General features: G+C 41.3%; 2 protein-coding genes across 3 annotated transcripts in view; both read right to left on the bottom strand.

Annotated features, from left to right (window-relative positions):
• The window catches only part of GANC (glucosidase alpha, neutral C), a 138,223-nt gene that overhangs the window by 86,712 nt on the left and 30,028 nt on the right, over nt 1-21,483 (bottom strand). The window lies entirely within an intron of this gene.
• On the bottom strand, nt 590-20,112 carry CAPN3 (calpain 3). 2 transcript variants are annotated; one of them, XM_081003258.1, is made up of 23 exons: nt 19,401-20,111; nt 18,153-18,222; nt 17,451-17,569; nt 16,982-17,115; nt 16,569-16,737; nt 16,059-16,187; nt 15,484-15,567; nt 15,107-15,192; nt 14,473-14,550; nt 13,732-13,892; nt 12,452-12,621; nt 11,712-11,723; nt 10,492-10,700; nt 9,085-9,121; nt 8,541-8,654; nt 7,231-7,305; nt 5,982-6,039; nt 5,143-5,207; nt 4,229-4,297; nt 4,003-4,081; nt 3,477-3,593; nt 2,319-2,377; nt 590-1,141 (listed from the first exon to the last, which is right to left on the bottom strand). In XM_081003258.1, the coding sequence occupies exons 1-23, from the start codon at nt 19,692-19,694 to the stop codon at nt 1,115-1,117; spliced, it is 2,415 nt and encodes an 804-aa protein (XP_080859384.1). In that variant the 5' UTR covers nt 19,695-20,111; the 3' UTR covers nt 590-1,114. The 2 variants fall into 2 exon arrangements, with proteins under 2 accessions (XP_080859384.1, XP_080859385.1); XM_081003259.1 differs by lacking the exon at nt 8,541-8,654 and having other exon boundaries at nt 19,401-20,112.

Genomic DNA, 21,483 nt, shown 5'->3' with positions numbered 1-21,483 from the left:
AAGGGTGGAACTGAAACAACAGGGGAATGTTATAAATATAACAACTGTTTGTTTTCTTCTCTGGATGACGCTTTGCTCGCAGCACACATTGATACTTTAGGGGGAGTATGTTACCATAAAGCACCAATGCTGCAGCAAGCAAAGGCTCTAGCAGCTCAGCCAGCTGCTTGTGGCTGGAAAGCCAGACAGGATGTTTGTGACTGTTGCCATGGGAACAAAGGGGCAGTCCATTCTGTACTGAGCACCGGATGTTAGCTCAGTGTGTGTGTGTCATATGACCCGTACTGGATGTACTTGGGTGGAGTTTTTTTCTTGCTGTTGTTGAGTGCAGACATGATTCTCTGTACTGATGTAAGAGGCAGAAATAAATGATGTAAATAGTTTTCTGTCTGCTTCTTTCCCCTCCCTGGGGACACCAAAGGGGAGAGAGGAAGAACGGTGTGTTCCTCTCATACATCTGAGAAGAATCGCCGGACCTCGCCTGCTTATCAGCAGAGGTTGGGAGACGCGGGGAGGTCGACAGGAATATCTGCCGGTGCCTACGCTTGTGGCACATTCCTCTGACCCAGGCAGAATTCCAACAATCCTCAAGATGCATTTCTCCATGCTGCATCTGGGCAAGCAAGTGGCATTATCACATTTCACAGGCATATTCCAGCCAGGCAAAAGCACTTGAGCACAGAGCATGGAGCAGGGCTGCTGAGGCATGCTGTGGAGGCAAGGAGCCCCAAGGGTTGGATAAAGAGGCCCAGAGGCCCAGATTCAGGCCTGAGGTTCACCACCCCTGTTGTAAAGGATTGCCGGCGTGCCCTAGAACAATGCATTTCCCAACACAGTGAGGGCTGCAACTTTCTCATGCAAAATATGCCTTCGTCCTGGTGTCAGTTATCAATAACTGGAAAAGTACATTTTCAATTTACTGTCACTTGGTAAAGGGAGATAGATGCTGCTTCCTTATGTTCCTCTCGAGTTGTGCTGCCCTCGCCATCTAAGCTGTTAAAAGATGGAGATTCGCAGAAGTCCCTGTCTTGCAAGTGAATATCGACCGGCTGCTTTCAGTTCAAAAGACAAGGTGCAATTTTGAGACGGAAGACAGAAACAGAAGTGATGTTTTTCAGGCATACATGGTTAGCTGCAGCCACTGGAAGGAAGGGAGAAATGTTAAGTGACAACAGCAATGTTTAACGTGCAGAACAATTGTTAGGCTATCTGTGTAACCTTCCTAAGTTTATCATTCCACTTGCAAGCCCCATTAAACACAGTGGGATTTACTTCTGAGTAAACATGGATTGGGTCAGATTTAAAATTATATTGGGGGCTATCGACAGCAACACACTCAGGTTTCTTGAGGGGCCCAACTGAATGGTCAACTCTCCCCACACTTGGACTTGGTATGGGCTAGCAGTTGGGCTACTAGATATCATGTCATGCCCAATTGGGTTGTGTTGTTTAGTCGTTTAGTCGTGTCCGACTCTTCGTGACCCCATGGACCAGAGCACGCCAGTCACTCTTGTCTTCCACTGCCTCCCGCAATTTAGTCAAACTCATGCTGGTAGCTTCGAGAACACTATCCAACCATCTCGTCCTCTGTCGTCCCCTTCTCCTTGTGCCCTCCATCTTTTCCAACGTCAGGGTCTTTTCCAGGGAGTCTTCTCTTCTCATGAGGTGGCCAAAGAATTGGAGCCTCAGCTTCAGGATCTGTCCTTCCAGTGAGCACTCAGGGCTGATTTCCTTTAGAATGGATAGGTTTGATCTTCTTGCAGTCCATGGGACTCTCAAGAGTCTCCTCCAGCACCATAATTCACAAGCATCAATTCTTCGGCGATCAGCCTTCTTGATGGTCCAGCTCTCACTTCCATACATCACTACTGGGAAAACCATCGCTTTAACTATACGGACCTTTGTTGGCAAGGTGATGTCTCCGCTTTTTAAGATGCTGTCTAGGTTTGTCATTGCTTTTCTCCCAAGAAGCAGGCGTCTTTTAATTTCGTGGCTGCTGTCACCATCTGCAGTGATCATGGAGCCCAAGAAAGTAAAATCTCTCACTGCCTCTCACAGTACTATAAACAAGAAAGGTGTGAGCTTGCTAAACCCACAAAAGGTGGTGTTTATTTATTGCTCCCAATACCTCTGTATGGGTGCACAATATAAACATGCATGCATACATACATTTAGGAGGAAATGCAACATGAGAATCAGCCCCCAAACTGATTTTATCTTCAGTCTTCCTATTCTTTTTAGTATGCCCCCTCATTAAGGAGAAAAATTGGAACAGTACAGCTGTAAACTGAAGTACAACACAAAGTAAAAGTGGTTACCTCTAAGACATTCAGTTTAATAATACCATCGCCATCTTTATCAAAGGCATGAAATGCACCTAAGGGGACAGGAGAAAACAAAGCATACGGTCAATCAATGTAAAATATAGAGCATTCCAACTAGCAGCCCTCAGAATTATGAGGTTTCAAGAACTTCAGTGTTTCAAATGCTAGAAACAAATACCAGTCATCTCCTGAACAGTGTGATGTGTGTGCTGGGAATTCATAAATATAGGCAATGATATTAGTAAGCTTGGAAGATCCTGATAGCTGCCATATTTGAAAGCTAATCTTCAAACAGAATGGGCAAAAACAAAAAAAAACAAAACCCAAAATTTGAATAAAAAATGGCATAGCAATTTCTAATAATTTTAGGACAGGCATAGGCAAACTCCGGCCCTCCAGATGTTTGGGACTACAATTCCTATCATCCCTAGCTAACAGGACCAGTGGTCAGGGATGATGGGAATTGTAGTCCCAAACATCTGGAGGGCTGGAGTTTGCCTATGCCTGTCCTAAGCACGTGCTTATTTTGCTTGATGGTTAATCCAGCCCTGCCTCAGCTCGACACCATACCAAGGAAAAGAATGGGGGAAAGGCCCTAGAAACAAGCAGTATGTCCATATTGACTGTTAATTTTTTTAACATTATTAATCTCTTGAGAGGAAAGGGCAATCCTGAGATAAAATTATTAGAAAATGACCATATGGTGCAGCTGGGGGGATAAGGCAACCCCCAAAATAAAAATGAAAACAACAATAAATAAATAAATATATTATTTATAAATTAATAATATACATTAATCTTGGGACTAATGCCGCTTGGTCCACCAAGGCTCACGTGTTTATATTTTGAATATGGGTGCACCAAAACCTTTTAAGTACTTAGGGCCTCTAAAGGCTAGAGGATAAGTAAATGAATCAGCAGCTAGAACACAGACAAGGAAAGTTTGGAATGATTTTGAAGGCAAGCTTTCCAAAACCCAGAAAGGCCTCCTGGCTGTGAAGAGTGTTTACATCTAAACTGTCCGCATTACATGCATGCATTTGAATCAATCGGAACATTTCCATGTGGTATGGAGCTTATTACACTCCGAGTTAACCTCCTTGGGCACTCCTTGGATAAAACCATTTTAAATACATTTTAAAAAATACTCACGGAACATCCCCTCTAGTCGCACGAAACAACAGATGAAGCTGTCAAACTGAATGTTCATATTTCTGTCAGCATATCGCATTGTAATGATGTCATACAACTGGTTATTCAGGTGAAACCCTGAGGAGAGAAACAAAATGGAACGTCCTGGGTGATAGGAATTTGCTTTTGTCTATTCTCTGACCTTTTTTTAGAGGTAATATCACTTGGATAAGTAATGGGAAACTCCAGATTCCATCAGCCCCAGACAAGCTTGGCCAATGGTAAAGGAAGGTAGGAGTTTAGAAAGTTCTGGAAGGTCCCAGGTCCCCTTTCTCTATGTTTCCTGCTAAAACAAAAGCATAGTGTTGAATCAAAGTAAGTCTTACTCAGAGTTGAGCCATTGAAATTAATGGACATATCTAACATAGGTCTTTGTCAATGGGTCTAATCTGAGAATGACTTAGTTGGATATAACCCACTTTATCAAAGACAAAATAGGAATAAAAATGCTCTTTAAGCAAAATTAGCATTGATCCCTGTGTGATACCTGCATCTTTAACTGCATTACGCATCTCGTAGCTGTTAATAGTTCCTGATTGATCAGTATCATAATGTCTGAAAATGGTCTGAAAATGAAAAAAAAAGAATGAAATGATGTAGAGAGGAACCCAGTCATCTTTTGTGGTTCAATTTTGGCGTGCTATGTGTAGACTTTGACATTCACAAGCTAGTTTACCCTCTATTTTTCAAAATATGCAAGAAACAAAGAATACCTGCCAGCTCTTAATCTTATTCCAAAGGTGTCGAAACTCATCAAGGTTTATCTTCCCAGAACCATCTGTCTGTGATGTTTTTAGTTAAAGATAAAATGTAAATATAGTGAACAAAGTCTGACTTCTTTTGGGGGGTGGGGTAGGAGGTGATAAATGATATCCAACTGAGAAGGATTTAATGTTCAGAGATAGAAAAAGTGAATAAAATCTCCTACTTAGCCACCTATTTGACTGACTTTCTTCAATAAGAGGAGAAACAGCTTTTCTTTACCACAACTCATTCACCCCCCCTTATCTATAAATCAGTAACAGTGTTATTTTAGACATAGCTCAAAACTAGAGAGGTCAGATTTTTATAAGACAAGTAATATTTGTATTAATTATAAATATATGATAAAGTGAATACAGTCGTACCTTGGTTCTCAAATTTAATCTGTTCCGTTCCATTTGACTCCCAGGACAGTTTGGAAACCAAGGTGCGGCTTCCGATTGGCTGCAGGAGCTTCCTGCAGCCAATAGGAAGTCGCGGAAGCCGCCTCAGATGTTTGGCTTCCAAGAAACGTTCGCAAACTGAAACACTCACTTCCGGGTTTGTGACATTCGAGAGCCAATTTGTTTGACAACTAAGGCATTCGACTACCAAGGTACCACTGTACTATATTTCACTTGGTTACTGTTCCTTTGAGCCAAGCTTGCAGGTAGTTCTCGCTCTTGTCAGCTCCAGAATCTCCTTGCAGAATTCTCACTGTTCAATACCTCTATATGGCCTGACTACCCATTGATAAGGCACAGTGAAGCATTACAGGGGGTTGAACTACTAGATGGCCCTCGCGGCCCCTTTGAACTCTACAATTCTATGCTTCTAGGAGCAGTATTGCGATATGAAGCGATTGTGCATGCTTTGAAAAGGATACGTCCATTAAAGCAATCATGCTGCGGCAGGACTCCAGCGCAAACCCTTTTGTCTTCAGGTCCTGGTCTGAAATAATTGGGTTAAATTAGATAAACATTAATATATAATTGCACATTTTATTGGTCAGTTAATCGGGTCAATGACTAATAGCAGGTCTGCTTGAAAAACAAACCTTGGGATTTATTATGACACAGACCAAGAAACTCCTTACATAGCCCAAATGTACTTTGATCTATAGCAACTACTTTAAGGGTCTGGATTAAACACCAGCAACTGTTAAGTCTGCGATTGTCACCGATGTCATTGGCACCATATACGGTAATAAAAACAAACTGACAACCAATACTTCACAACTATTAGGTGATTTAAGATTCTGGCAACAGAAGACTGTTCTAAACATTTGCAAACTGATGCCTAGCCATCATATAATTGACTAAGAGGAATTTATTACTCTTCTGGAAGACCTTCATCCATATTTTAAAAAATATCTTCAAATAAGACTTACGATGATGATGATGATTTATTAGTTGCTCATTAACAAGGTAACCAAGTGACTTACATTTAAAAGTGTAAACATAAATACATTATATCATTAAACAATCTATGGCCTCTTAAATTGTGGGAGGTATTGTTTTTGTTTGCTAATATGTATTTTTGTGTTTTTTCTATTGAAAACTGCCCTGTGATCCTCAGATGAAGGGCGGTACAGTATAGAAATTTAAATTTATTTTTTTATTTAAAAAAATGTAAGCAAAGAAGTGATACTAGTGCAAAACCCCAGGGTTTGGTAATTTCTTTTGGCAGGCAGAATAGAAGGACGGAAAGGGAAACCAAGCTTACGTTTTTTCAGAACATTGTTGAGGACATTCTGGAGTTCATCAGCACTGATCTCCATGTCCTGTGAGGAAAAGAAGGGGGCAAGAAAGTGGTAAAGTTAATCAGGGAGTAAAAAGTTGCAAGAATGGCAGGTCCAATCTCTTTCCACAGCAGGAATGTGTGCATGCAGATGTGGACAAAGGAAATGTACTTAGGCACTTAAAAGCGAATTTCTAACGTGACAGAGAAGGTGGCCTAATTCAAAATTAGAGCAGGCTGTGTAGGATAACCAGATGGAAAAGAGGACAGAGCTCCAATATATTCTTGTAGTTGTGTAGAAGAGGAATTTTCACCCCAATAACCCTCATGATTGTTTGTGAACTTGTGAACTGGATCAGTGTATATAGATATGCTATAAAGGTAAAGGGACCCCTGACCATTAGGTCCAGTCGTGGCCGACTCTGGGGTTGCGGCACTCATCTCGCTTTATTGGCCAAGGGAGCCAGCGTACAGCTTCCGGATCATGTGGCCAGCATGACTAAGCCGCTTCTGGCGAACCAGAGCAGCACACGGAAATGCCATTTACCTTCCCGCCGGAGCGGTACCTATTTATCTACTTGCACTTTGACGTGCTTTCGAACTGCTAGGTTGGCAGGAGCAGGGACCGAGCAACGGGAGCTCACCCCGTTGTGGGGATTCAAACCGTCGACCTTCTGATCGGCAAGCCCTAGGCTCTGTGGTTTAACCCACAGCGCCACCCGGGTCCCTTCATATAGCCTACCTCAAACATGAAATTCCATTTAACCAGAGATGTATGACAAGAGACAGTGGGTACATTGGAAACTAAGCTGCCCTGTTAAGGACAGGTCATCTTACCACACAAAAATATTTTGAGACAATTCAGACTAGCAGACCCAGCAGAATGTTAGGCTACTTCAGAGTTTATAGTTATAGTCTGAATCATTTTAATTTGAAGACTGTATCTAGATTATTCAGCTGGAGTTATGAAAATTAAACATCTTCCGTTTAAAGGGTGGAACAGGAGTAGAGGGAAGATGTGCCACCCCCAGTTTTGCCACCTGCAAATAGGGTGGATAATTTTGGGGGGCCATTTTCATTCAGCCCTAAATTTGCACTGACAGGAAGGATACAGACTTTCACATATTCTGCAATTAGCTTTACATAGCTTAAGGCATTGGATAAACTACTTACGTATTTATTTACAAGTTGCCAGTATTGGTCTGACACAAAATAGAAGCAGTTGTGTACTCACATCTCCAGCAATTTGCCGGAAAATATTTCTGAACTGTTTCTCTTCCTCACTCTCCTTGGAATCTCTTTGAGCAGGCTGCAAAGACACAAAATGCAAAGGATTGATTGAAATGAAACTACTGATCAATGAGTTTTTGGAAGAAAAAAGATGGTGTTTATTGGGACGCTTCCTTGCAATTCAGCCAAAGGACATTCATATAGGATATGATTTCTGTCCAAGGGCCCCTTCATTCTGAGTTTATATCTGGGTGGGTGGGTGATTTCTGCAACGTGCCATTAACACAATAATAGGGCCTTAGGGGTTGATTTATACTGGATCATCCATACATCATTCTGCTTTATTACTTGTTCTGCAATGCCTCTCCAGTGTTACCACATTATTGCTGGAGGGGCACTCTGTCACTATAGCGCAATAAAAGTGGGACAGGAAATAAACCAGGCCATTTGTGGCATAAAAAGTAACAGGATTTCAGCAGGAAGTTACAGGACATGCACCGATCAGAAATAAAGCAATGTGTCTACCCCAAACCTTTTGCAGGACATCTGGAGAGGTCCCAAGTCAGTCCCCCCCCCCCAAAGAAGGGCTCTTCCCATCCTCCTCTTTTTGGTTGCTTCTTGGGGAGCTACTCTGTCCATGGACCTGTCAAAGGTGCTTTGTTTGATGCCTCAGCACTTTCTAAGGCTGCAATCCTATGGACACATACTTAGGAAAACCTCCCATTGATAATGGTGGGACTTACTGCTGAGTAAACATGCATAACACCAGGCTCAGTGGTTCCCAGAGTAAGGATTATTTCTGCTTCACTGGTTGTTCTCTTGCTGGCGCTAAACCATGGTTTGACTTACTTTTATGCCTGAACCTGTGCTCATGGTTTGTCTCACTCCAGAAAACTATGAGTTGTACCAAAGATTTGTTCTTGGTTTGCCACTCATGGTTTGTCTGAAGGGGGTTTGGTCGTAATACTAAGTCAAACAAGGACTTAGCCTCAGGTAGCATCGCAGCAGCAGAACCAGGGTCGGGGAGATGGAGCACAGCTGTACCACCACAATCTTTTGCTCCGGAAACCTGCACATTTGGTTATTCATGCTAAACCATGGTTTGACTAAGCTTTACATGCGAACAGGGTCATGAGCATTATGTTTGTTTCCTCTGTAAGGAATAATTCTCCCAAGGAGATGTTTTCTGAAGGAGGCAAATATTATGTCTGAAGCCGCATGCTTGCTGTGTGACCAGGTTTAGACCCTGTTCAGCCACGTGGACATGCTAGTTAGAGCACACACAGCTTTCCTCATGCTGACCGATACAGAAACCTCATCACTTTTCTTTTTCTTATCTGTGCTTGCTTTCCCCTTGTCCTTTTTAGGCCCATCATCACCTTTCGGATCCTTGTTCTTGTTTGCTCTGTCTGAGACAAATATGATTGGCTAGAGAGAGAGGTGAAGAAGAAGTGGAGAAGCAGCAGCAAATCAGAGCGTGGCAGTTAGAAAGAGGGCAGTGAATTCACAAAGCACAGTCTACATATTGGCTCATCATCACACACCCTGGTGCCATCAGATTTGTCAGTTAGACACCCACTCAGTGAATAAAATAATATTAATAAGCTGAGAGTAAAGAAGGCTCAGGGGTGGGTTTTTCATCACTCTGATATGTGTGTTTTAAAAGCACACGGCAAGTTTGTACATTTCTGGTATTGCAGCCATTCTACAGCACAAACAGCAGCAATACCGCAATTGCAATGAAGTTTAGAAACAGGCAATAGAGTCTGACAGAGTGACATCAGTTATAACCTTTTGTGCCATTTCACAAATCAACCAAGGGCTCCAAGAGGGAAAACGTCAAAGACAATGTACTCACAGAAAGATGTCCTACTTCAATCTCGTTTTCAACTTCCCTGTAAAATTGAAAGGGTTGAGTAAAGGGAGAAACGATGGGAAGAGGGATAAGATATTTCTATGATGTGCATCTTTTTACTTGGCTTGGAAAGCACTGCATGATGACACATTTCAATAGAGAAGCCAGGCTTGGTTTTAAGCAGCCTTCCTTTGTACACAGAACAATTCTATTCATGTTTTCTCATAAGCAAGTTCCACTGTGTTCAATGGTAAGTGTGCATCAAATGACAGCCTTAGATTGCAATCATTCTAATCCAGGTGTATAACAAAAGAGCACAGCATGATGGACAGGGGGACAAAGAGTTTGCTGCCTTTGTGTAATGAGATGGTGCAGCAAAATCCCTGGTTCCAGTATTACTTTACCCATGGAGTGGTCTTAGATCAGGAGTGAGGAACCTTAGGCCCCAGGGGCCAAATGTGGCCCCTCAGGTTGCTCTATTTGGTCTTCAGGACTCTCCTTAGGCCACAGCCCTCCACAGCCCTGGTCTACCACACCCTCTTCAAGTGTTCTGCCTGGCTGGAATGTGTCCTTGAAATGTGATAACACCTCTTGTTTACCTGGACATTATCTTCCGATAATGAGATGGGAGTATAGAAACCTTTGGCTTTTGACTCCATGTGACTTTTTAGCCAACAGGACACATTCCTTTATAGGGAACCTTCCAAATGCCACATGCCATTGTCAGGTGAGGCAACAGAGGTAGTGCAACTTTTTACAATATGCTACATCACCTTTGTTGCCCACCTGGCACGGCCATGTGGCCCCTGGAAAGTTCTCTATAAGGCAAGGTGGCCCTCAGGTTAAAAAAAAAGGTTACCTACCCCTGCCTGAGGAAAATCATTTTTGCCTCAGCCATCCCCATCTGCAAAATGTGAAGAATAACACTTGATAGGATTGGTATAAGTAGTACGGAAATCATGGGCCATCCAATTAAGTTGAATGTTGGAAGATCCAGGACAGACAAAAGGAAGCACTATTCCACACAGGACATAGTTAAAAGTGTGGAAGGTTCTTCCGCTAGATGTAGTGATGGCCACCAACTTGGTTGGTTTTAAGACAGAATAAGACAAATTCATGGAGGATATGTTGTTCCATCTCCACTGTCTGAGGCAGTACGCCTCTGAATACCAGTTGCTGGAAATGATACATGGAGAGAGGGCTATTGCACTCGGGTCCTGCTTCTGGGGTTTCCCTTAGGCATCTGATTGGCTCCTGGGAGAACAGGCTGCTGCACTAGATGGGCCTTAGATCTGATGCAGCAGGTTTCTTCTTGTGTTCTTAGGCACGAAACACTCCAAACACTCAAAAAGTATAATAATGCTATTTTTATAAATGTTTTGGAATACAAAACTCGGATCTTCTACTTACTCCGAATGACTTTGTTTTTCTGAGAAAACTCTTAGGATAAAATCTCCCTCTTGGTGAGGTTCATACGTGGATGGGATGATGACATATTCATTTGGAGGCAACCGGAAGCGTTCGGAGACCTCTCTCATGTTTATGTAGCTCTTGCACTTTACTTTGGAGGCATTGTAGAGGAAAAAGTCCTTCTGTAAATGCTTCTTGTCACCCTGCATCTGTAAACAAAAACAATAAACTGCCAAACAAAAAACTGTGTATGCCTCAGAACTTTCAAACGGCATGCTTAAAAACAGAGAGCAAAGCTCCGTTGACCACTTGGCAATGTATTGCACCTAAATACATTGCCCCAATCCAGCTATGGTTAGATAGATGTGACTAAGAGCTGAACCGCATATAGTGTAAAAGATATTTAATCAGGATCTTCTCTTTCTAATTCAGTGCATGCACATGGGCTTGCTCATTTGCTTGGGAAAGTGATATTGCAACAGATGCTGTACTTTTGCCAACCTGCTCTGGGTGGTTGAATATTCCATCCTGCCCATTTCTCACTTCCCCAAACAAATTAATAAGCCCAATGCAGATGCTTTGAAGAAAAGCAAGAAACCCCAGATCAGAATTTCCTGCATCTTATCTAGTTGGCCATAACTGCTTCTGCTGGTTTCAATGGGATTTAGTCATGATGGCTACAGATGACCTGTTTAATCCTTCTTTCCATGTGATGAAACTTGAAGGGTGGTTTAGGATTGTAAACTACTCACATTATCTAGGAACATTACCATCAAATGATGGGTGACATTTATTTAAAAGTATGTGACAGGTTGTATCTCTGCTTGAGTGATTTCTCCAAATTCTATGTAGTTACATATAAAACATATTCTCATATTTTCAATGAAACCATACAGATATTTTTCTACATATAATACTCCACACCTTTCATTTCTGGTAACACATTCCCCTTTTAATATTGTTATGTGTGCTCTTGGATATTACCTCTTGCATGTGTATCTGAGTGCATGGCTTGGGACGCCTGACACAGGAAAAATACAAATGTCTAAGATATGTGCAAATCCACCCTTCACATTTATGGCAAGTCACTATTAAGAAACATGAATGGACACTTCCAAACAGCTGTCACAGAGAAGCATAAAAGCAGTAATATTTGAGAACGTTAAACCAAGATGATATTTGAGAATGTTCCACCAGGTCTTTCTTCATTCTGTTCATACCTCTTTTGGCACCTGAGATAAAAACAAAGTAGAAATGCCATTAGGAATGGATGGAGGAAAGCTTATTGCATATTTATTTACATCTACCACCCACAGCCTAAGTTCACAGCTTTGACAAACATCTGCTCAGTGAAAATCTAAGTAGCAGCTTCTTATTTCATTTACTTAGGGAGGTATATAAGACAATGCCTCTGCCTATGTGTGGTCCTGGGATCTTTTCAAAATTAATCAAATTGATAGTTAAAAGTTAGTAAGTAAGGGACAAAATCAATAAGAAGCTGGCTAAAACCTTGCCTCAAAAGCCAATCTTTGGGAAGCAACAAACCACTGAGTAGCTAGGTAAACTGGTAACTATTCTTTTAATTCCACAATTATACAAGGACTTGTGATTTCTTCTATGTTGTGGGCCAATTTTCACCATCCGTTCCAGCCAGCACAGCACAACTGATAGGCGTTTTAGTCCAAAACATCTGGAGGGTATGAAGCTGGCAAAGGCTGTTATATAGGCATTATGCAAGGGTCTACTGTCTACAAAAATAATTTTTCTGAAGTAGCTCATGTCATGTTTTATAAGTGTGATGTTTAAAAGCAGACTACTGCAATATTCCCCTTTCACGGCTTGCTTCACATACAGTCAGCCGTATGTGGAGCATATATCACTGGGGGCAGGACTTGACCAGTTCTATTGTTCAGTTCTAACTGAGGCGACAGGTAACACAGCAGTGTGGCAACTATGCTACCTCATAGATGGCAAAGCCAATAGTGAGGAGCTTGGCTCCCAGCTTGCGTTCTTTCCTCCTGTTCTTCTGCATCAGTGCAACTAGGAAACTGCACGCAACTTCGTCATCTTCTGGGTCATCATCTTCTTCCAGGAGTTTCAAGCGGTACTGAGGATTGGTCCAAAATGTGTCTGTGGCCCAGCCCAAAACATTCAAATTTAAAATAATATTTTAACACTCAAAACAGTTACATTGACAGTCCCTGTGGTAATCATTCCCCCCTCCAGTTTTGATATATAATTCTTTCAGAAAATGAAATTTGGCATTTTTTAATGTATTTGTAGACTTTTCTCTGGGCAAAGCAAACAGACCTGCTTTATTATGAGCTTCACCATGTTTGCTCTCCACACTTCTCTGGAATAAGATGCTCATTTAAAGCAGGGGTGGCTAAACTTTTCTGGTCAGAGGGCCTCATACCCTCCTGGCCAATCCTCCTACATCACGTGCCAGCAGTGGGAGTGGCCAAAAGTGGGTATGACCCCTGTCTCTCACATGCACACGTGGAAGAAGCTGGGTGGGGCAGAGCTGTTATGTTTTCTTCCCAGAAGATGGGTCGTTGTCTCTTACCAGGAGGGAGAGGGACAGATGGCCTGGGAAGTCAATGCAGTGCAAATGCACTGGCAGGAGCACGGAATTGGCTGCACTGATGAGTTTGCACAATGCTGACCACCCGCCAGGAAGTGAGCAAAGCAGCTCTGCTCCATCCAGAGAACCACTTCTGACACACAGGCGAAGAAAAATGACCTGGCCAAACACAACTGTTTGAAAAGAAAAGGCATCCCGTCCTTGATTTTAGAAAGCACATACATGTATTGCAGGAGGCAGCATTTTAGTGGCATCCCCTTCTGTGTTTGAGAGATAGAGGAATACCTCTTCTAAGACAGACACTGTTATGGATCTTTTTATAAGTACTTTTTTCTCCTATTTTTAAAAAATATTCTGCCTGATTAATCAGAGGATTCTTTAAAACATTTTACAGTGGTACCTCTGGTTACAAACTTAATTCGTTCCAGAGGTCCTTTCTTAACCTGAAACCGTTCTTAACCTGAGGTACCACTTTAGCTAATGGGGTCGCCCGCTGCCGCCGCAAGATTTCTGTTCTCATCCTGAGGTAAAGTTCTTAACCTGAGGTACTACTTCCGGGTTAGCGGAGTCTGTAACCCAAAGTGTTTGTAACCCGAGGTGTTTGTAACCCGAGGTACCACTGTAATGCCATTCGAATCAACCAATATTTTATTTACCTGGATAGTTTCGGCAGCCCCCTGCTGTGCAGCCTCGCACCCACCGCCCTTCGGTCACTGAAACCGTCCAGGTTTGAAGCTTATCAACCACCAGGGTATCAGGTGTGAGATTACACATCTCCAGCTTTGTGAAGTACCTGAGGAAATCTTGGAAAGACATCCTAGAGGTAGAAAAAAAATATGGAAGAAACCTTTAATTCCCCAATACATTGATTATAAGGCATCCAAACTGGCTGGGACAACCCAGTCAGATGGGCAGGGTACAAATAATAAAATTTTTCTTCTTCACCTTCACATGATGTTGCGTACACACATCATTTGAATGCCCATCAACTTGGGGGTGGCGGCCCCCTCAAATATTTTATTGGGGGAGCCAATGGGACCTTAGCCCCAAGAGTTGGCTCCTATGAAGTGGACTAATCTGGAGAAGGGCTTGTGGTTTGCCTCTAGACCAGTGGTTCCCAACTGGGTGTCCACGGACACCAGGAGGTCCATGTAACCCACCTAGGTTGTCTGTAGCACCGTTCACATAACAAAAACTACCATAGATATATCCACATTTTCAAAAGCATGGTTCCATGGCTTAGCTCTGGGGGGAAAACAGCTCACTGGGAACCAGTAATCTAAGGCAGTAGATTCTGAGTCAAACATAGGACTGAAGGAAAAGCATATTAAGAGAGAGAGAGAGAGAGAGAGAGAGAGAGAGAGAGAGAGAGAGAGAGAGAAACATGGGATATTTACCAGAACTCCCCATCCTCTGCAACTTTATGTTGTAGGCGGGTCTTCTCTGCTTTGTCAATAACATTCCATTCATCTGAACTGCAATATAATGAAGAAGAAACTTTCAGTATACAACTGATTTTTTAAAAGGTAAATGTGCTTCGCTTCTCAAATCATAAAGCAACATGCAAACTTTTCTGTGCTAGATCTAGAAATTAAAAGTTTACCCTTTGTTTGTTCAGCAAATGGTGAACTGCATTTAGTTACCTTTCAGAACAGGTGTTTAGGAAAGCAGTGAACATGTCACATAACTTGATTACTCAAAACTTGATGGCTCACACTTGAATCTACAGGCCATTGAGTGGTATGAGGAAATACAAAAGCGTCATCACTGGTAATGTATCAGTTCAGGCACTGAGTGATGAGCATTGCAGGTAGGAACTCACCCAATGACACTTTACCTGGGCATTACACTCTTTCAAAACAGTTAAGCACACTTTAAAGCATCTTTGGAGAAATTACGTATATATCACTAACTTCTGAATTTCACACCAGAACACAAAAGGACATTTACCTTTCTTAGTAAACATGCAGAAGAACCAAAGTGTATTAAGTGAGATTAAAATATCTTTTAAAATCAAATGGCTTGACTCACTTGTCACTCCAGGCTCCATTCCATTCTACTTGCCCCCAAGGATTTCTTAGCCGCACGAGTTTTAGCTTGTCCCCTTTAAATGTTATCTTGGAAGGGGGGAAAACATAATTAATTCAACCAGCCTGTGTAGTATGCATCCTTTTACAGACTCCACCTTAAACAAGAACGGATGCTATCATTATTGGAGTCCCTTTAACATCTTCCCATTTTCTCTTCTAAACATGCTTTATTTGCACCTCTGATCTTGACTGACACCAGTGAATATATTCTCCTTTCTTTTCAAGGTGAGGTTGCTTAACCACTTAATTTGTGTACATGAGCTACATGATTTTTTTGTACCCTAGCAAAACACATTTACTTTTTGCATCTACACTTACCTCTTCCACTGCTGTAACTGAATAGGCATGACCTGTCACCAGTCCATTCGTCATGCGTCTCTCAAACAGCATTGGAACCACAAGCTGTAAAATGCAGAGGAAGCATGTTAAGAATAAGAACGGTGTCATGTGCGGAATTTTTCAAAGGACAACATGTTCTGCCCATTTCCGCTTTGTTTTCTTCTATTCCACCTTCTTGAAAAGGAGAAGGCAAATTGATGGGCATGTCCCGTGATAAAGATGAGGTTTCCTAATAGGGCAATAAGACAGAAGTTTTGCCATTTATATTCTAGAAGAACATCCTGCTCCAAGGTCCATGTGCAGCTTTGCAAACTGCTCTTACAATATACAATATACGATGTCTTTGTCCCATACAGAACAATGAAATTGCACAGCAATCCACGATTTCTGCAGCAAATCCCAAAGCCAAACACACAGTTAGGCTTCAATCCTATATCCGCTTATTTGGGAGTAAGCCTCACTGAACTTTATTGAATACTAATAGGATTTTACTGAGCAGAGTAAATCGATTTGTTTGCACGCAATAACCTAGGTTATTGGCAAGGAATACAAACCCGTTTCGTCATCTCCTCTGCCTGCTGGACTGAGTCATTTGGAAATTCATTCATATTCTTCAACATTTGAGCAATTAATAATCCAAGATTAGTTTCAGGAGCAGAGCCATAAATAAACCCTGAACTGTCCTGGAACAAAGAAAAGTGGGGAGGGAGGAAAATAATAGGAAGGCATTATGAAAAATAAAGCAGAATAGCAAGATTAGTTAATAAAAGTTGGGAAAACAAGTTTTTATACCTCTATTTCCTCTTGCCCATAGGACAGAAGAATGTATGTTTTCACCAGTGGTGCTTACTAGTGACATAAGAGCACTAAAATGGTATCTCAGATTTAGACTTAAATGTGGGGAATATTTGGTCCTCCATATGTTGCTGAACTACAACTCCCTTCAACCCCAGCAAGCATGGCCAATGGCCTGGGATGATGGGAGTGGCAGTTCAGTCTTATGCTTACTGAATATGAGTGGTATGAAATTAACCCCAGAAAAGGCATGGGTTCAATGGATGTACCTCAATAGAGCAGGCCATGAGTGACCCTCTTTCAAAGGCATGTTTCATGATTTTATAGATATCTTTAGGAACATCCTTTATCTCATAGAACTCTGTTACTCCTCCTGTGAAATCTTCCATGGCCTCGGTGGTGTTACCTCCTTTGAGAGCCTCATAAGAGCCATGGAGCCTGAGAAGGAACAAGAAAACAAAATTAAAACTCCAAATAAATTCTGATGATTCATTTTCATTGGGGTATAGGTCATTTTTGAATCTGTTCTATTGTAAAATCAAAATGCATCTGAATAATATACATTTGTTATAAGAATAACACATTATTTAATTTACCTCAGTTTAAACAGATGTACAGTTGAATAGGGGTATAATATATGCATATAGTATACAGAAATGGAATGTGTAGAAAGTATATTTACTTTGCATAAGCTTTTTCCAGTAAGGCACTCCAAAATTCATTTTGCTGGGAGGATTTTGTGAAGACCAGTTGACTGCCATATGTTGGTAAACGGTCATCAATGATAACTTCCACCCAATTTCCATAACGCCAAAACTGGAGAGAAAAAGATGATAGATAGCTAGATAGATAGATAGATAGATAGATAGACAGATAGATATAATTTGCAGTTATATGTGTGTTAGAAAAAAAGTGATGTGTGGATTGTGATTAAGAACTGGTTTGCTCACTATAATTGGGGCTAGACTTTGTTAGGTGATTGTATTGTTAGATAGATAGATAGATAGATTTGTTAAGTGACAGTAGCAAATAAGTCATTAAAATAGGCCTTCGATATCAGTGCCTATTAATCTATTCCATGCTGCTGGTTACTGTGGCATAGCTGAACTGCAAAAGGCAGCATCTTCTTGTGTCTGATCAACAACTCATACCTGGAAGTGAAAGATTCCAGCATAATCTTTTATGAAGGTCTGCTCCCGTGGTATGACCCGGAACAGCAACTTCTCATGCAAGGTGAGACAAGCAATGGCAGCCAGGAACCAACAGTCACCTGAGAGGAATTATATAGAGCAGGGCAAATTAAGTGTCTAAATTACTAGGAGGAACAGAGAATGTATGCCACTGAAGGATTAGTGCTTCTACAAATATTTTTTTGGTCTTCAGAGCAATTTGCATTTAACTGGCATATATTAGTTAGGACAGGGCCGGCCCAAGACATTTTGGCACCTGAGGCAAATCACAAAATGGCACTCCACACCATTTTGGGTGGTGGAGTGACGATTTATATCAGGAACAAGGGGGAAATAAAGATCTACATTGGGAACAAGGGGCTGAGTTAAGAATGCTGAATGTGCAAGTGTATGTCTAGAGACAATGGATAAAACAAACACTATTAGCTGTACTGCTAGATAAGTGTTTAATGGTTATTGTATAAAAACCAATTAAAAATTGTTTTGTTTTGTTTTTTGAAAAAAGAGGGGGTGAATGAAGATCTACATCAGGATCATGGGGGTAAATCAAATCAAACTTACCCAACATTTGAATTGGGAACCAAAGGCCATTGCAGGGGGGAAAGGGACTTGCTAAATAAACTTATCAGACACACAAAACAGCTCTGAAGAAAGGACTTGTACCTAATTCTCCTTGACAAATGTCACTCCTGTTGGCTCCACCAATGATAAAGCGTGGATTCTCACAAATTTCCTACGAAACAGAAATAAATTGCTGAAAAAGTTCACATTACTCTAAACCAACTGCTTATGTGCCACCTGAACCAAGCAAACTGTGGTTAATAATAATAATAATAATAATAATATGTGAAAAATGCCAAGGCTCATTCACTTTATGCCCAGATCCACACAGTGTGCGCTTTGATAATTATAGACTAAAAGAAATTGTAAGCTGCACTGGCAATGGCTGCAAAACCTCTGCAATTTTGTTTATGATCAATTATATAAATTGATGGAATTGTATAAATATTGTGATAAATTATTTAATGAAAATGAAATGCAATGTTAAGGAAATAAAAGATGGTTGCTAATAAAAGCATTCCATTTTCGCTTACCTAGGAGTAAGTCTCATTGGAAATGTGGAATTTACTTCTGAGTAAACATGTACCTGATTAAGAGACCAGGCTTCAAATCCCCACTCAGCCATGAAGTTCTGTGGGTGACCTTGGGCCAGTTACAGTCTCTCAGCCTAACCTACCTCACAGGGTTGTTGTGAAGATAAAATGGGAAGGAGGAGAACCATGTATACCACCTTGGAGGAAAGGTGGGCTATAAAGGGGTAGTAAATTAATAAATAAGACTAAAATATGTCACCCATAGCATTTTACTGCCATTTAGAAACATAGCTATTTTTCTGCAGCATGCAAGTGTCTTCCCTATTTTTAGTGTATTTATTTACTAGAGTATAACTTGGATTCCATTAAACCATTGTAGAATTTTTTTTTCATAGAATGCACAAATTATAAAATCTTGTGCATTTCAGCCTTGAACTTCTGGTGGTTTTCAGCATGCTTCTAACTGAATACTCTTGATTGAATTTCCAGGGTTTGTTCACAGTAGAGTTTATTGTTTATTTGCAACTATTTGCATTCCCATTTAGTTTGTGTAGCCCACATAGTGTTACTCACAAACAACACAAATCATGGTGTTTCCCCCTGAAAATTTGGATATACCTGACAAAAGGGTTTTTCAATAAATCAGGGTAAATCAGTTGAAGGAGCACGTGGAGCCTCTTAAAATCTCATTATTTCCCAGATATCATTTTTTCTATCTATGCTTTCTTTTTTTTTAACTTGGAATGGAAAAATGTCTTTATTACATTTGCAAACATCAAATATAAACAACTTTACGTGAGATAAGAAGCCTACTTACTAGTGGTCTCTTCCACTCAAATTTGACAGGGAGCTTTTGGCTGAAGAAGAGGGAGGAGTCATTAGCAGGGAAATCTGGATCCTCATAAAGAATCTTCTTCTCAAGGCATTTCTTGTGGAGCTCATGAAAGGTCTTTTCCTTTACTCCAATGATGGGCTGGTTGCGGCTGAGGATAGCAGAGTAGATCCCTGCTGGACCTCCGCCTGGTTCAGTTGTTGTGCTCATATGCTGGCGGGGAACCTGCCCAGCCCCAATCTCTTGAACCACGGTGGCACCACCAACAGCCGAAGGCATGGAGATCAGGTTTAGGCAAACTTATCAACTTAACAGAAACAAGCAAGTAAGGAAGATCTTACTGCCTGGAAGGAAGTGACAGGAAAGAGGAAGTTGCTCTGCAAACGGTTTCTCAGGCACAGATCTCTCTTTCCCTCCCTTTTGCCTGCAAAAGAGCTTCAAACAAATTCACAAAGAACCACCATGACACCAGGTTGTGTACGTTTCATCCTGAGAAAGCTGCTACAGGAAGCAAGAGAAATTGTTGGGTAACTTTCACCTCCGAATTGGTGTGTGCGAGTGTACCACTGGCATGCTTTCCAAAGGTTGCAGCTCAGAAAACTAAAAATAAACTCTCAGGGAGAGTGCCGATGTGGAGGCGGGGATGAAGAAAGTTCAGAGTTGCTTCTTTCAGAAGGACTGCAAGGCAGTTTAAGTCACTTTTTCACCTCATGCAAAAAAATCAAGCAAAGCCAAAACACAACCTAAATTGACAGGATGCTTGATAAACACACCTTAATGATAAGATAAGCTGACATGTTTAAGAGTCTATCATATAAACCATGTTTCTACATACAGTGGTACCTCGGGTTACATACGCTTCAGGTTACATATGCTTCAGGTTACAGACTCCGCTAACCCAGAAATAGTACCTTGGGTTAAGAACTTTGCTTCAGGATGTGAACAGAAATTGTGCTCTGGTGGCGAGGAGGCAGCAGGAGGCCCCATTAGCTAAAGTGGTGCTTCAGGTTAAGAACAGTTTCAGGTTAAGAATGGACCTCCAGAATAAATTAAGTACTTACCCCAAGGTACCACTGTATTTAGAAGCAACTTAGCAAAACTAGAATTCAAAGGACTATCATACAGAGGCACCAACCAGTCCTTAGAGCTGATGTTAATGTATTCAAATTATGTTTTATTCTCTGAGGGAATATTTCCTTCAGCTGCTGGGTAAATCTGCTAAGTTTTCCATCTATTGGTGTCTTGCCTAGCACAAGAAGACATAATTTAATCACCTTAAATAGAAAACAGGAATGAAGAGAAAGCAAATCTATCTATTGAGGAACACGTGCAACAATTTAATCTCTGTGAACTAATCTGCAGGTAGCACTCAACCGGAAAGCATTCTGAAGAATGATATCCAGATTTTACAATGCTATGCCTGCTAATTTATTAATCTCAGTGCTTTTAACAGTACTAAACTGACCCTCCTCTCCTCATTCCTCTCAAAACAGATTAAGGAGAAGAATCTGAAAGAGCACCAGCTGCTCTCGAAGATCTCCTCACAGCAGCTGCCTAAAGGATGGGCTGTTCCACTCAATGCCCTGTTGCCTTATTCCTCTATTTAATTTTGGTTATGGGGCACACTGGGGTTGTCAAAGGGTAAGCCTCTTTTCACTCCTAAGGAATAAGTAATGAAAAATGGCAAGCTACTTGATCTGCAATCACTTTATTTTAAACATTCTATTGTGTTCATATTTTATATCCGGGTTCTGTTTACCTCTGATAGTGTGAGGCACACGCAAACTATCTTCTGGCAGCTGTGGCCAGGGGAAATACTAGAAGCAAATTAAGCTCGGTGAGCTCACTGCTATGCAAATACTCACATTATTCAGGTTACAGCAGCATTCTAACACCACCAGCACCAATGGCAGAATGCCGCAAACTGAGAAAAACATCTGCCTACTTTTATTCTTTTGGTTTATTTCTCTACCAGTGCTGCCATTGGGAGAAAAAGAGAGCCTAAAGCTTCGGGCTTTCATAAGCTGGCCTCATATTGAAAGAATCTTCTGTATCAAGATAGTCATAA

The sequence above is a fragment of the Podarcis pityusensis genome (genome assembly GCF_964106645.2).
Source record: "Podarcis pityusensis genome assembly, chromosome: 1".
Lineage (NCBI taxonomy): Eukaryota > Metazoa > Chordata > Lepidosauria > Squamata > Lacertidae > Podarcis > Podarcis pityusensis.
This window is presented reverse-complemented; position numbering and strand designations above follow the sequence as displayed.